At 42.1% G+C, this 14337-nt stretch overlaps 1 protein-coding gene across 2 annotated transcripts in view; it reads left to right on the forward strand.

Annotated features, from left to right (window-relative positions):
- The window catches only part of csmd3a (CUB and Sushi multiple domains 3a), a 579356-nt gene that overhangs the window by 534395 nt on the left and 30624 nt on the right, over nt 1-14337 (forward strand). For both annotated transcript variants that reach the window (XM_067447773.1, XM_067447774.1), the window contains exon 60: nt 6603-6776. In XM_067447773.1, coding sequence (XP_067303874.1) covers nt 6603-6776 — 174 coding nt within the window. The remainder of the gene's footprint in view (nt 1-6602; nt 6777-14337) is intronic.

Genomic DNA, 14337 nt, shown 5'->3' on the forward strand with positions numbered 1-14337 from the left:
TCACCATCAGCTCTGTTTTCTGTTCAGCATCAGCTCTGTTTCTGTTCACCATCAGCACTGTTTCTGTTCACCATCATCTCTTTTTCTGTTCACCATCAGCTCTGTTTTCTGTTCAGCATCAGCTCTGTTTTCTGTTAACCATCAGCTCTGTTTCTGTTCACCATCAGCTCTGTTTCTGTTCACCATCAGCTCTGTTTTCTGTTCACCATCAGCTCTGTTTCTGTTCGCCGTCAGCTCTGTTTCTGTTCGCCGTCAGCTCTGTTTCTGTTCACCATCAGCTCTGTTTCTGTCCACCATCAGCTCTGTTTCTGTCCGCCATCAGCTCTGTTTCTGTTCACCATCAGCTCTGTTTCTGTTCACCATCAGCACTGTTTCTGTCCACCATCAGCTCTGTTTCTGTTCACCATCAGCTCTGTTTCTGTTCACCATCAGCACTGTTTCTGTTCACCATCAGCTCTGTTTCTGTTCACCATCAGCTCTGTTTCTGTCCACCATCGGCTCTGTTTCTATTCACCATCAGCTCTGTTTCTGTTCACCATCATCTCTTTTTCTGTTCACCATCAGCTCTGTTTTCTGTTCAGCATCAGCTCTGTTTCTGTTCACCATCAGCACTGTTTCTGTTCACCATCATCTCTTTTTCTGTTCACCATCAGCTCTGTTTTCTGTTCAGCATCAGCTCTGTTTTCTGTTCACCATCAGCTCTGTTTCTGTTCACCATCAGCTCTGTTTCTGTTCACCATCAGCTCTGTTTTCTGTTCACCATCAGCTCTGTTTCTGTTCGCCGTCAGCTCTGTTTCTGTTCACCATCAGCTCTTTTTCTGTTCACCATCAGCTCTGTTTCTGTTCACCATCAGCTCTGTTTCTGTTCACCATCAGCTCTGTTTCTGTTCACCATCAGCTCTGTTTCTGTTCACCATCAGCTCTGTTTCTGTCCACCATCAGCTCTGTTTCTGTCCACCATCAGCTCTGTTTCTGTTCACCATCAGCTCTGTTTCTGTTCACCATCAGCACTGTTTCTCTCCACCATCAGCTCTGTTTCTGTTCACCATCAGCTCTGTTTCTGTTCACCATCAGCACTGTTTCTGTTCACCATCAGCTCTGTTTCTGTTCACCATCAGCTCTGTTTCTGTCCACCATCGGCTCTGTTTCTATTCACCATCGGCTCTGTTTCTGTTCACCATCAGCTCTGTTTTCTGTCCACCATCAGCTCTGTTTCTGTTCACCATCAGCACTGTTTCTGTTCACCATCAGCTCTGTTTTCTGTTCACCATCAGCTCTGTTTCTGTTCACCATCAGCTCTGTTTTCTGTTCACCATCAGCTCTGTTTCTTTTCACCATCAGCTCTGTTTCTGTTCACCATCAGCTCTGTTTTCTGTTCACCATCAGCTCTGTTTCTGTTCACCATCAGCTCTGTTTCTGTTCACCATCAGCTCTGTTTCTGTTCACCATCAGTTCTGTTTTCTGTTCACCATCAGCTCTGTTTCTGTTCACCATCAGCTCTGTTTCTGTTCACCATCAGCTCTGTTTCTATTCACCATCAGCTCTGTTTCTTTTCACCATCAGCTCTGTTTCTGTTCATCATCAGCTCTGTTTCTGTTCACCATCAGCTCTGTTTCTGTTCACCATCAGCGCTGTTTCTTTTCACCATCAGCTCTGTTTCTGTCCACCATCAGCTCTATTTCTTTTTACCATCAGCTCTGTTTCTTTTCACCATCAGCTCTGTTTCTGTTCACCATCAGCTCTGTTTCTGTTCACCATCAGCTCTGTTTCTGTCCACCATCAGCTCTATTTCTTTTCACCATCAGCTCTGTTTCTTTTCACCATCAGCTCTGTTTCTGTTCACAATCAGCTCTGTTTCTGTTTACCATCAGCTCTGTTTCTGTTCACCATCAGCTCTGTTTCTGTTCACCAGCAGCTCTGTTTCTGCTCACCATCAGCTCTGTTTTCTGTTCACCATCAGCACTGTTTCTGTTCACCATCAGCTCTGTTTCTGTTCACCATCAGCTCTGTTTTCTGTTCATTATCAGCTCTGTTTCTGTTCACCATCAGCTCTGTTTCTGTTCACCATCAGCTCTGTTTCTGTTCAGCATCAGCTCTGTTTCTGTTCACCATCAGCACTGTTTCTGTTCACCATCATCTCTTTTTCTGTCCACCATCAGCTCTGTTTCTGTTCACCATCAGCTCTGTTTCTGTCCACCATCAGCTCTGTTTCTGTTCACCATCAGCTCTGTTTCTGTTCACCATCAGCACTGTTTCTGTTCACCATCAGCTCTTTTTCTGTTCACCATCAGCACTGTTTCTGTTCACCATCATCTCTTTTTCTGTTCACCATCAGCTCTGTTTTCTGTTCAGCATCAGCTCTGTTTCTGTTCACCATCAGCTCTTTTTCTGTTCACCATCAGCTCTGTTTTCTGTTCAGCATCAGCTCTGTTTCTGTTCACCATCAGCACTGTTTCTGTTCACCATCATCTCTTTTTCTGTTCACCATCAGCTCTGTTTTCTGTTCAGCATCAGCTCTGTTTTCTGTTAACCATCAGCTCTGTTTCTGTTCACCATCAGCTCTGTTTCTGTTCACCATCAGCTCTGTTTTCTGTTCACCATCAGCTCTGTTTCTGTTCGCCGTCAGCTCTGTTTCTGTTCGCCGTCAGCTCTGTTTCTGTTCACCATCAGCTCTGTTTCTGTCCACCATCAGCTCTGTTTCTGTCCGCCATCAGCTCTGTTTCTGTTCACCATCAGCTCTGTTTCTGTTCACCATCAGCACTGTTTCTGTCCACCATCAGCTCTGTTTCTGTTCACCATCAGCTCTGTTTCTGTTCACCATCAGCACTGTTTCTGTTCACCATCAGCTCTGTTTCTGTTCACCATCAGCTCTGTTTCTGTCCACCATCGGCTCTGTTTCTATTCACCATCGGCTCTGTTTCTGTTCACCATCAGCTCTGTTTTCTGTCCACCATCAGCTCTGTTTCTGTTCACCATCAGCACTGTTTCTGTTCACCATCAGCTCTGTTTTCTGTTCACCATCAGCTCTGTTTCTGTTCACCATCAGCTCTGTTTTCTGTTCACCATCAGCTCTGTTTCTTTTCACCATCAGCTCTGTTTCTGTTCACCATCAGCTCTGTTTTCTGTTCACCATCATCTCTGTTTCTGTTCACCATCAGCTCTGTTTCTGTTCACCATCAGCTCTGTTTCTGTTCACCATCAGTTCTGTTTTCTGTTCACCATCAGCTCTGTTTCTGTTCACCATCAGCTCTGTTTCTGTTCACCATCAGCTCTGTTTCTGTTCACCATCAGCTCTGTTTCTTTTCACCATCAGCTCTGTTTCTGTTCATCATCAGCTCTGTTTCTGTTCACCATCAGCTCTGTTTCTGTTCACCATCAGCTCTGTTTCTTTTCACCATCAGCTCTGTTTCTGTCCACCATCAGCTCTATTTCTTTTTACCATCAGCTCTGTTTCTTTTCACCATCAGCTCTGTTTCTGTTCACCATCAGCTCTGTTTCTGTTCACCATCAGCTCTGTTTCTGTCCACCATCAGCTCTATTTCTTTTCACCATCAGCTCTGTTTCTTTTCACCATCAGCTCTGTTTCTGTTCACAATCAGCTCTGTTTCTGTTTACCATCAGCTCTGTTTCTGTTCACCATCAGCTCTGTTTCTGTTCACCAGCAGCTCTGTTTCTGCTCACCATCAGCTCTGTTTTCTGTTCACCATCAGCACTGTTTCTGTTCACCATCAGCTCTGTTTCTGTTCACCATCAGCTCTGTTTCTGTTCACCAGCAGCTCTGTTTCTGTTCACCATCAGCTCTGTTTCTGTTCACCATCAGCTCTGTTTCTGTTCACCATCAGCTCTGTTTTCTGTTCACCATCAGCTCTGTTTCTGTTCACCATCAGCTCTGTTTTCTGTTCACCATCAGCACTGTTTCTGTTCACCATCAGCTCTGTTTCTGTTCACCATCAGCTCTGTTTTCTGTTCACCATCAGCTCTGTTTCTGTTCACCATCAGCTCTGTTTTCTGTCCACCATCAGCTCTGTTTCTGTTCACCATCAGCTCTGTTTCTGTTCACCATCAGCTCTGTTTTCTGTTCACCATCAGCTCTGTTTCTTTTCACCATCAGCTCTGTTTCATCACAGGGACTCCTCTCCACTGGTTTGAGTCCTATCTCACAGGTAGGTCTTTTAAGGTTGCCTGGAGAGGAGAGGTATCCAAAACCCATCAACTGACCACGGGGGTTCCTCAGGGCTCAGTGCTTGGACCTCTCCTCTTCTCCATTTACACTACATCATTGGGACCCATCATTCAGGCACATGTTGCACACAATCAGCTCTGTTTCTGTTAACCATCAGCTCTTTTTTCTGTCCACCATCAGCTCTCTTTCTGTTCACCATCAGCTCTGTTTTTTGTTCACCATCAGCTCTGTTTTCTGTTCACCATCAGCTCTGTTTTCTGTTCACCATCAGCTCTGTTTCATCACAGGGACTCCTCTCCACTGGTTTGAGTCCTATCTCACAGGTAGGTGTTTTAAGGTTGCCTGGAGAGGAGAGGTGTCCAAATCCCATCAACTGACCACGGGGGTTTCTCAGGGCTCAGTGCTTGGACCTCTCCTCTTCTCCATTTACACTACATCATTGGGACCCATCATTCAGGCACATGGTCTCTCATATCATTGCTATGCTGATGACACACAGCTCTACCTCTCATTTCAACCAGATGATCCCACAGTAGCTGCACGAATCTCAAAATGTCTGGCGGACATCTCGGCATGGATGAAAAAACATCACCTGCAGCTCAATCTAGCAAAGACTGAGCTGCTTGTTTTCCCTGCTAATCCCACCATACAACACGATTTTACCATCCAGCTAGGTTCATCTTTGATTACTCCTTCAGGGTCGGTCAGAAATCTTGGAGTAATCTTTGATGACCAGCTGTCCTTCAAAGACCACATCTCAAAGACAGCTCGGTCATGCAGGTTTGCATTGCACAACATCAGGAAAATCAGACCGTTCCTTACGGAGCATGCAACACAGCTTCTTGTCCAAGCCCTGGTCATTTCTAGACTTGACTATTGCAATGCGCTTCTGGCGGGACTTCCATCTTGTGCAATCAAACCGCTGCAAATGATCCAGAACGCTGCGGCACGTCTTGTATTCAATGAGCCCAAAAGGGCTCATGTCACACCTCTATTCATCTCTCTGCATTGGCTACCACTCGCTGCCCGGATCAAATTCAAAGCCCTGACTCTTGCTTATGGATCTTCCACACGCTCAGCACCAGCATACTTCGACTCACTCCTACGAGTCTACACCCCCACCAGAAGCCTTCGCTCAGCTAATGAGCGAAGGCTTGTGGTACCATCACAGAGAGACATGAAATCCCTCTCTAGAACTTTTTCTTTCATTGTTCCTGGTTGTGGAACGATCTTCCGTCATCCATACGCACAACAGAATCACTCGCTTCATTCAAAAGACAGGTAAAAACTAATCTCTTCCACGAGCACTTAATCTTACATAAAAAAAATAAAAATAAAAAAATAATATATATATATATATATATATAAACTCTTTCCTCCTCTTTTTCTCCTTTCTTCTTCCCTTTTCTGGTTTTTGCTACTCTGAGTAGTGTACAAATCTTGGTATTTAGGGCACTTTTTGTGATCTTGACGGATCGCTTCCTGTTCTCCTGAGTTGTAAGTCGCTTTGGATAAAAGCGTCTGCTAAATGCGTAAATGTAAATGTTGGATCATGTGTGATGTGAGACGGCGAACAACAAACATGACACTGTGGGACATACAAAAATTGACATTTATTAGATCCCTAACGTGTTTGACAGATATTCAGATGTTTAAAATCCACCATAAGATGCCAAGAATCATGTTAATTCTTTACAAGAGGGTATTAATGACATGAATATGAATGAATTCAACTACTGCTCTGGGAACAAATGAAATAGTGTTTTGTGAATGTAGACGCCGTGAGAAACGTGCTTGACTGATCTGCAACTGAAATATAATTGATTAATAGCTGAGATTTTTTTGTGCGGTATTAATTACATTAATAATTATTAAAATGAAGTCCATTTATTACCTTCTTCTGCTCATTGGAAGTGTGTGTTTGTCTTTTAGTTGTTTCTAAAGTCATGCTTGTTTGTTGTCAGATAAACTAGTGAGCACAGTAAACCACACTAGCACACATCATTGGTACACTTCAACTATGAGAGACAGAATGAGAAAAAAATTACAGAAAATCACAGATTTTTAAAGAATGTCGGACTTTTAAAGAATTTATTTACAAAAAAAAGGTTGGAAAAATAAGTATTTGGTCACCTACAAAAAAACAAGATTTCTGGCTCTCACAGACCTGTGACTTCTTCTTTAAGAGGCTTTTTGCAATTTTGAGTTTATATCTCAGAATTCTGTCTTCCGCCGTTGACATACACCCAGTAAGCTCAAGCTCATGCGTACAGATAGCACGCCACTTGGCTTTAGAAAGTGCCGTGTATGTTTATGCAATGTCCTGATGTCATGTTGGTATATGTGACCAAACAACCCAAATGTGCATAATTCCTGTACTGAATGTAGCGGTGAATGTCCGTGTGTTTCTCTCCTCCAGCGGTGACCTGCTCCGCTCCTCCCAGCATCTCTAATGGAGAAGTGGAAGGGTCAGTGTTCGCATGGGGCACGAGCGTGAGCTACAGATGCATGATGGGATACGAGCTGTCCTTCCCCGCCGTCCTCACATGTGTGGGCAACGGATCCTGGAGCGGAGAGCTTCCTCTGTGTCTGCGTGAGTATCACAGCTGAAGGAGCACATCAGCATTTGTGTTTTGGGATATTATGCAATAATAACTATATGATTATACAGCGCTGGAGAAAAATAAGAGACAACATTTTACATTGATTTCTCAAAGCTGTATATCACTTGTCCTTGTCTCTAAAGCCCCCCCCCCCCCCTCTTAATTTCATACATTCAGTTCCAAATATCAAAAGTTTATTTCTATATATTAAGAGTTCCATTCCATATGTTCAGTTCCATTCCATATATTCAATTCCATTTTAATATTCAGTTCCATTCCATATGTTCAGTTCCGTTCCATTCCATTCGATATATTCAGTTCCATTCCATATATTCCGTTCCATTTTAAACGGAATATATTCAGTTCCATTCCATATATTCAGTTCCATTTTAATATATTCAGTTCCATTCCATATATTCAGTTCCATTTTAATATATTCAGTTCCATTCCATATATTCAGTTCCATTTTAATATATTCAGTTCCATTCCATATATTCAGTTCCATTCCATATATTCAGTTCCATTCCATATATTCAGTTCCATTTTAATATATTCAGTTCGATTTTAATATATTCAGTTCCATTCCATATATTCAATTCCATTCCATATATACAGTTCCATTCCATATATTCAATTCCATTCCATATATACAGTTCCATTCCATATATTCAGTTCCATTTTAATATATTCAGTTCCATTCCATATATTCAGTTCCATTTTAATATATTCAGTTCCATTCCATATATTCAGTTCCATTTTAATATATTCAGTTCCATTCCATATATTCAGAGTTCCCCAAAGGCCTCTCCTACTCCTAACCCTCTTTCACTTCTTTCCAAAACTCTGAGCTGCTGTTCAGACGTTCTGATTAGCTACTGACTTGTTAAAAAAGTATCTCTCTCTCTCTCTCTCTCTCTCTCTCTCTCTCTCTCTCTCTCTCTCTCTCTCTCTCTCTCTCTCTCTCTCTCTCTCTCCTCTCTCTCTCCTCTCTCTCTCCTCTCTCTCTCCTCTCTCTCTCTCTCTCTCTCTCTCTCTCTCTCTCTCTCTCTCTCTCTCTCTCTCTCTCTCTCTCTCTCTCTCTCTCTGCCTGCTGTTTACAGATTTTAGGTTTGTCACTGTGATTTCTCAAGACACCCCTTTCAGTGATACCTGTCAGATAGGGACATTTCATGCATACTGATGCAAAAGCATTTAGCTCACAGCACCTTTACATGAGGCAGCACAATATTGATATTCAGAATGAGAACAGAGAGCCGTCACACATCCAGATAGTATTATGCATATAGTGATATGCTGAGAATATTAAAAAAAAAATGCTTTTCATATTACATCCATTTCATATGTCCTTCTTAAATAGTGAAATAAGTGCATGACAAATTGTAGTCTGTCTAATGTAAGAGTAGTGGACTCCCAAAGATGCATTAATATTTCCAGTGGATTTTGGACACATGCTTTTTCACGTAATAATTAATTTGAATTGAGTTTAGCTATATGCCAAAGCTTGAAACATACTCAAGTATGGACTTTGCTTTCAGCAACAACAAAAAAACATTTCTGCCACATGAGAAAAAAAAATCATGCTCTGATAAATCATAATTATGACAATAAGATGAAATTGTCATGCTAAGTCCTAATTATGAGATGAAAAGTTGATATTATGACTTAAAAAGTCCAATTGTAACTTCAAAGTCCAAATTATAAGATTAAAAAGTCAAAATGATGGCATATTAAAATTAAAATTATGACTTAGTTATGTAAAAACATTATGTTGAAATTTTGACAGAAAAATTGATATTATGAATACAAATACTTAATGATTTAGACAAATTAGGAAATAAAAAAATTAAATTATGATATAAAAGTTTAAAAAAACTTAAAAAGTTGACATTATTACTTAAAAGATGAAACTGTCCTCAGAGTTGATGTGTTAGAAGCAGGAGAAATGGGCAAGCGTAAGGATTTGAGTGAGTTTGACAAGGGCCAGATTGTGATGGCTAGATGACTGGGTCAGAGCATCTCCAAAACTGCAGCTCTTGTGGGCTGTTCCCGGTCTGCAGTGGTCAGTATCTATCAAAAGTGCTCCAAGGAAGGACCAGTGGAGAACCGGCCACAGGGTCATGGGCGGCCAAGGCTCATTGATGCACGTGGGGAGCGAAGGCTGGCCCGTGGGGTCCGATCAAACAGACGAGCTACTGGAGCTCAAACTGCTCCAGAAGTTAATGCTGGTTCTGATAGAAAGCTGTCAGAATACACAGAGCATCTCAGTTTGTTGCATATGGCGGCATACAGGAATAACATTTTGGGACCAACACAATATTAGGAAAATGGTGATAATGTTATGCCTTATATATCAGATATATTACGTCAAATGTAATTATCTAAACAAACAGATTGTGTATTCAACTGCAACAGGAATCTGTAATATTTTAAATGTTGTTTTGCGATCGTCAGCTTTTATTTCTGCTTTTATGTCATTCATAAATGAAAAAAGGCCTGCTTTTCTTCATCCATAACCAACAATCCTCTGCGATCCATAAAGCACAGCAATCTCCTCGTGAACAGCATGAGTGTAATTAGCATTTTATTCTGACGACTTCAGATGCAGATCCCCACGCATTAATGCTTTCATCGCACACGCCTCTATCTCCCTCGCTTCACACAGTTGTTATTATGCTCTTTAAACGAAACAACTCGTTGCTTTCTTCCTCATTAACAGCCACAAACTCTCCACTGGTTCTGTTGAATGGATGTGTATCCAGGGGCGTTTCTAGGATTTTAATTTTTAGGGTGGCTAAGTCCCCAGTGATAGAGCCCTGCACAGGCTTCAAATGTAGGCCCTAGCCCGGCCCTGGCCCGAGACGCTGAGGCCCTGGCCCGAGACGCTGAGGCCCTGGCCCGGCCCGGGCCCGAGACACTGAGGCCCTGGCCCGAGACACTGAGGCCCTGGCCCGAGACACTGAGGCCCTGGCCCGAGACGCTGAGGCCCTGGCCCGGCCCGGGCCCGAGACACTGAGGCCCTGGCCCGAGACGCTGAGGCCCTGGCCCGGCCCGGGCCCGAGACACTGAGGCCCGGGCCCGAGACACTGAGGCCCTGGCCCGAGACGCTGAGGCCCTGGCCCGAGACGCTGAGGCCCTGGCCCGAGACGCTGAGGCCCTGGCCCGAGACGCTGAGGCCCTGGCCCGAGACGCTGAGGCCCTGGCCCGAGACGCTGAGGCCCTGGCCCGAGACGCTGAGGCCCTGGCCCGAGACGCTGAGGCCCTGGCCCGAGACGCTGAGGCCCTGGCCCGAGACGCTGAGGCCCTGGCCCGAGACGCTGAGGCCCTGGCCCGAGACGCTGAGGCCCTGGCCCGAGACGCTGAGGCCCTGGCCGGAGACGCTGAGGCCCTGGCCCGAGACGCTGAGGCCCTGGCCCGAGACGCTGAGGCCCTGGCCCGAGACGCTGAGGCCCTGGCCGGAGACGCTGAGGCCCTGGCCCGAGACGCTGAGGCCCTGGCCCGAGACGCTGAGGCCCTGGCCCGAGTCGCTGAGGCCCTGGCCCGAGACACTGAGGCCCTGGCCGGAGAAGCTGAGGCCCTGGCCGGAGAAGCTGAGGCCCTGGCCGGAGATGCTGAGGCCCTGGCCGGAGACGCTGAGGCCCTGGCCCGAGCCGCTGAGGCCCTGGCCCGAGCCGCTGAGGCCCTGGCCCGAGCCGCTGAGGCCCTGGCCCGAGTCGCTGAGGCCCTGGCCCGAGTCGCTGAGGCCCTGGCCTGGCCCTGGCCCGAGACACTGAGGCCCTGGCCGGAGACGCTGAGGCCCTGGCCCGAGCCGCTGAGGCCCTGGCCCGAGCCGCTGAGGCCCTGGCCCGAGCCGCTGAGGCCCTGGCCCGAGTCGCTGAGGCCCTGGCCCGAGTCGCTGAGGCCCTGGCCTGGCCCTGGCCCGAGACACTGAGGCCCTGGCCCGAGACGCTGAGCCCTGGCCCGGCCCTGGCCCGAGACGCTGAGGCCCTGGCCCGAGACGCTGAGGCCCTGGCCCGAGACGCTGAGGCCCTGGCCCGAGACGCTGAGGCCCTGGCCCGGCCCTGGCCCGAGTGGACCTATGTAAAATATGGGACGATTCCGTATTTCACGGGACGGGTGGCAACCCTACTATGGTACCAAACAGAGATCAAGTTAGAAGTGACCAAACACCTCCACGTTTTCTCTATTTAAATACAGTTACACCAATAGCTGAATGATCAAGAACTATAATGTATGGCGGAATAGCACTTCTGAGAGTACTTCGACTCAGCGCAGTAAAAAGTCCCGGCTGAAAAATCCTCCCTCACATCTCCCCCTAACGCTCTCATTTCCGTCAGTAGGGAATGATCTGTCTCCTTTTTGATAAGCATCCCTTTAATCACATATTATTTAGGGGGGCTGATGCATAAATTGGTGAAGCCCCTCTAGAAAGAGCCTAGCAACGCCTCTGTGTGTATCTCTCATCCCGTGTAAGGCTGGATCTGCGCTCTTTAAACAGGCCCCAGATCAGCTGTGAGGAATGCCAGATTGTCAGTTTTTAGTGCTGATAAGGCATAAATCGTAACTCATTCTTGCAGGATCTGCCAGCGCTACAAGATTAAAGCCGTGCTAATACGCGCTTCAACGCGCAGAAATTAAAGCCTCGCCTCGTGGCTCTGGATCAACACGTCTGACACTTCCCAGGAATACGGCGGAAAACAAGGACTTTTCCCTTCATTCTCAACAAGTGATGAGTGCAGCGAGGCGCAGGAAATGCTGCTTGTTGATCTGAGGTCATCAAAATAATTATTTGATATGTTCCGTTCATTTTTGGGACGTGTCTGATTTTTGTCATTTTTCTGAAAATAATAAGAAAAAAATCAGGGTTGTAGACATGTCCCAAAACTGAACAGAAAATATACAGTCTGTAAATATAATAATTTTAAAACAAAATTATAAAAATAAATAAATAAAAACCAGAAAATATTAAATTAAATGTACAACCTGAAAATAATAATATTTTTTAATAATAATAATAATAATAATAATAATAATAATAATAAAAATAAATAAATAAATATCTGAAAATAAGAATGAAGTGGTAATAAATAAATCTGATAATTAAAAAAGCTGACAGAAATGTGTTCTTTTTCTTTTCTTTTATTATTTTTTACATGTTTTATATTTTCTGTATATTTTTGGGACATGACCCTGATATTTGTCCTTTTTCTGCATTAAATTGTAATAATAAAAGACAAAAATGTCCCCAAAAATGAAGATAAAATATACAACCTGTAAATAATAATAATTATAATTAAATAAATAAATAAATGAAAAATACAAATAACTAAACAACTGAAAATATAAAATAAAGATCTCTAAATACAAAATTACATAAAAATATATAAGTAACTGAAAATAAAACAAAATGCATAATTAAAAAAACAAAAAACTGAAAATAAACAATTAAATAAATAGCTGAAAATAAACACATGGCATAGAAATAAAAAAAAATTAAAAACTGAAAATATGAAATTAAACATAACAGATTTTAGAAATTGATAAATTAATATAAACATAAACACAGAAACGCTGTTCTTTTGACCTTTCTATTCATCAAAGAGAAAAAATAAATGTGTTACAGTTTATTCACAGTTTAGATATTATGCACCAAAAACAATTGATCGGCAATAATAATTGAGCAGAAAATCCAGGATCATGTGCCACTGAAGACTGGAGTAATGATGATAAATTCAGCTTTGATCACTGGAATAAATTACATTTTACTATATATTCACATAGAAAACAGATTTATATTTAATAATTTTTACTGTGCTTTTAATATAATAAATGCAGACGAGACTAAACATACTTTTGACCAATAGTGTAACTATTAAAAGTCCAAAAGAAGATTGTGGATAAAAATCTTTTTATCCAAAATGTTCATGCTTGGTTAATTTAATGTCAGATCATATTTTACCTTGCATGCAGTATCTAACAAAAAAAAGTGCTTTAAAAAATAATGTAACACCAAAGCGCATCATATTGATAGAAAGTCCTGAATATGAAAGCGTGCGCCGTGGCCATCAGTAGATTTGCTGGATATATTTAATGCGGTGTGAACTCAGATCTGCTCCTGTTGTGTGTTTGCTGCTCCTCTAAAGCATTGTATTATTCATCAAGGATCGTTCTTCTGACACAGGGCCTGACGGGTCTCCACGTCTGATTATTATGCATAACTCGCTCTAGCCTAGAGCTGTTGAAATTATTTTTTCTGTGAAAGAAAGAAAAAAAACGCAGTCTATGAGAACGTTCTCCATGCATCACAGACTCTGTGGCCTGCCATTGCTTGTGGAAAATAGAATGATAAAGTAAGTCTTTATACGTTGTGGCTGTTTGCATCGTTACTTTATATGCAGAGAATACAGTCAAAGTGAAAATGCTTTCCATCACTGTTCAGTGTAGAAGTTCAGCTGTAAAACTGAGTTCGAAAGAACCTGTTAGTTTGTCAACAGTGAGTTCTGTTACCACTGTAATAGATCTATTTCATCCACCGGGGACTGGTCATAATGTTTTGGCTCGTCAGTGAATGTTAAATGATCAAAACTGATTTTAGTAGCTTTGCTGATTTAGTTTGGGTATACTGTATGACAAAAATATGAATCAGTCATGATTTTGTGTACTTTTTTTAAAAACAGCTCCAATCTCAAAATGTACAGTTTGTTCTGTAAATCTTTAAATGTTTACTGTATTTTAACATTATTAATATCTTTACTGTCTCTTTTGATATTTTGAATTTAATGCATCCTTGGTTAGTAAAAATATGAATTTAAATTATGAGATCTTTTTTTTTTTACTTACAAAAAAACCCAAAACTTGCATACTCCCCAAAAAAGGTGAATCAGTAATTTTTACAGTAAATATGTTTACATTTTTACTGTATTTTTTTTTTTCAAGGCAGGGTCAGTACCGGTCGCAGGCCAGAAACCAAAGTGTGCAATTAAAATGCCAAGCTGTTTATCTTCATTTTAGAGTCAAATTATGTGTGTGTGTAGTGTACACTACTGTTTATACAGTAAAAATACTGTGTAAATACAGTACAAATACAGTAACATTTTTCTAAATACAGTATAATACAGTGTAAGTACAGTAAAATAGTAAAAATACAGTAAAATGCAGTGTGAATATAGTAAAATTACAGTGTAAGTACAGTAAAAAATACAGTTAAACATACAGTAAAATGTTTGTAAATACAGTAAAATGCAGTACTAATACAGTTAAAATACAGTACAAATAAATTGTAAATACAGTACAAATACAGTTAAAATAGTGTAAATGCAGTAAAAAATACAGTACAAATAAATTGTAAATACAGTACAAATACAGTTAAAATAGTGTAAATGCAGTAAAAAATACAGTACAAATAAATTGTAAATACAGTACAAATACAGTTAAAATAGTGTAAATGCAGTAAAAAATACAGTACAAATACAGTTAAAATAGTGTAAATGCAGTAAAAAATACAGTACAAATACAGTTAATATTCAGTACAAATAAATTGTACATGCAGTTAAA

Source organism: Pseudorasbora parva, chromosome 7 (genome assembly GCF_024679245.1).
Source record: "Pseudorasbora parva isolate DD20220531a chromosome 7, ASM2467924v1, whole genome shotgun sequence".
NCBI classification, from domain to species: Eukaryota; Metazoa; Chordata; class Actinopteri; order Cypriniformes; family Gobionidae; genus Pseudorasbora; species Pseudorasbora parva.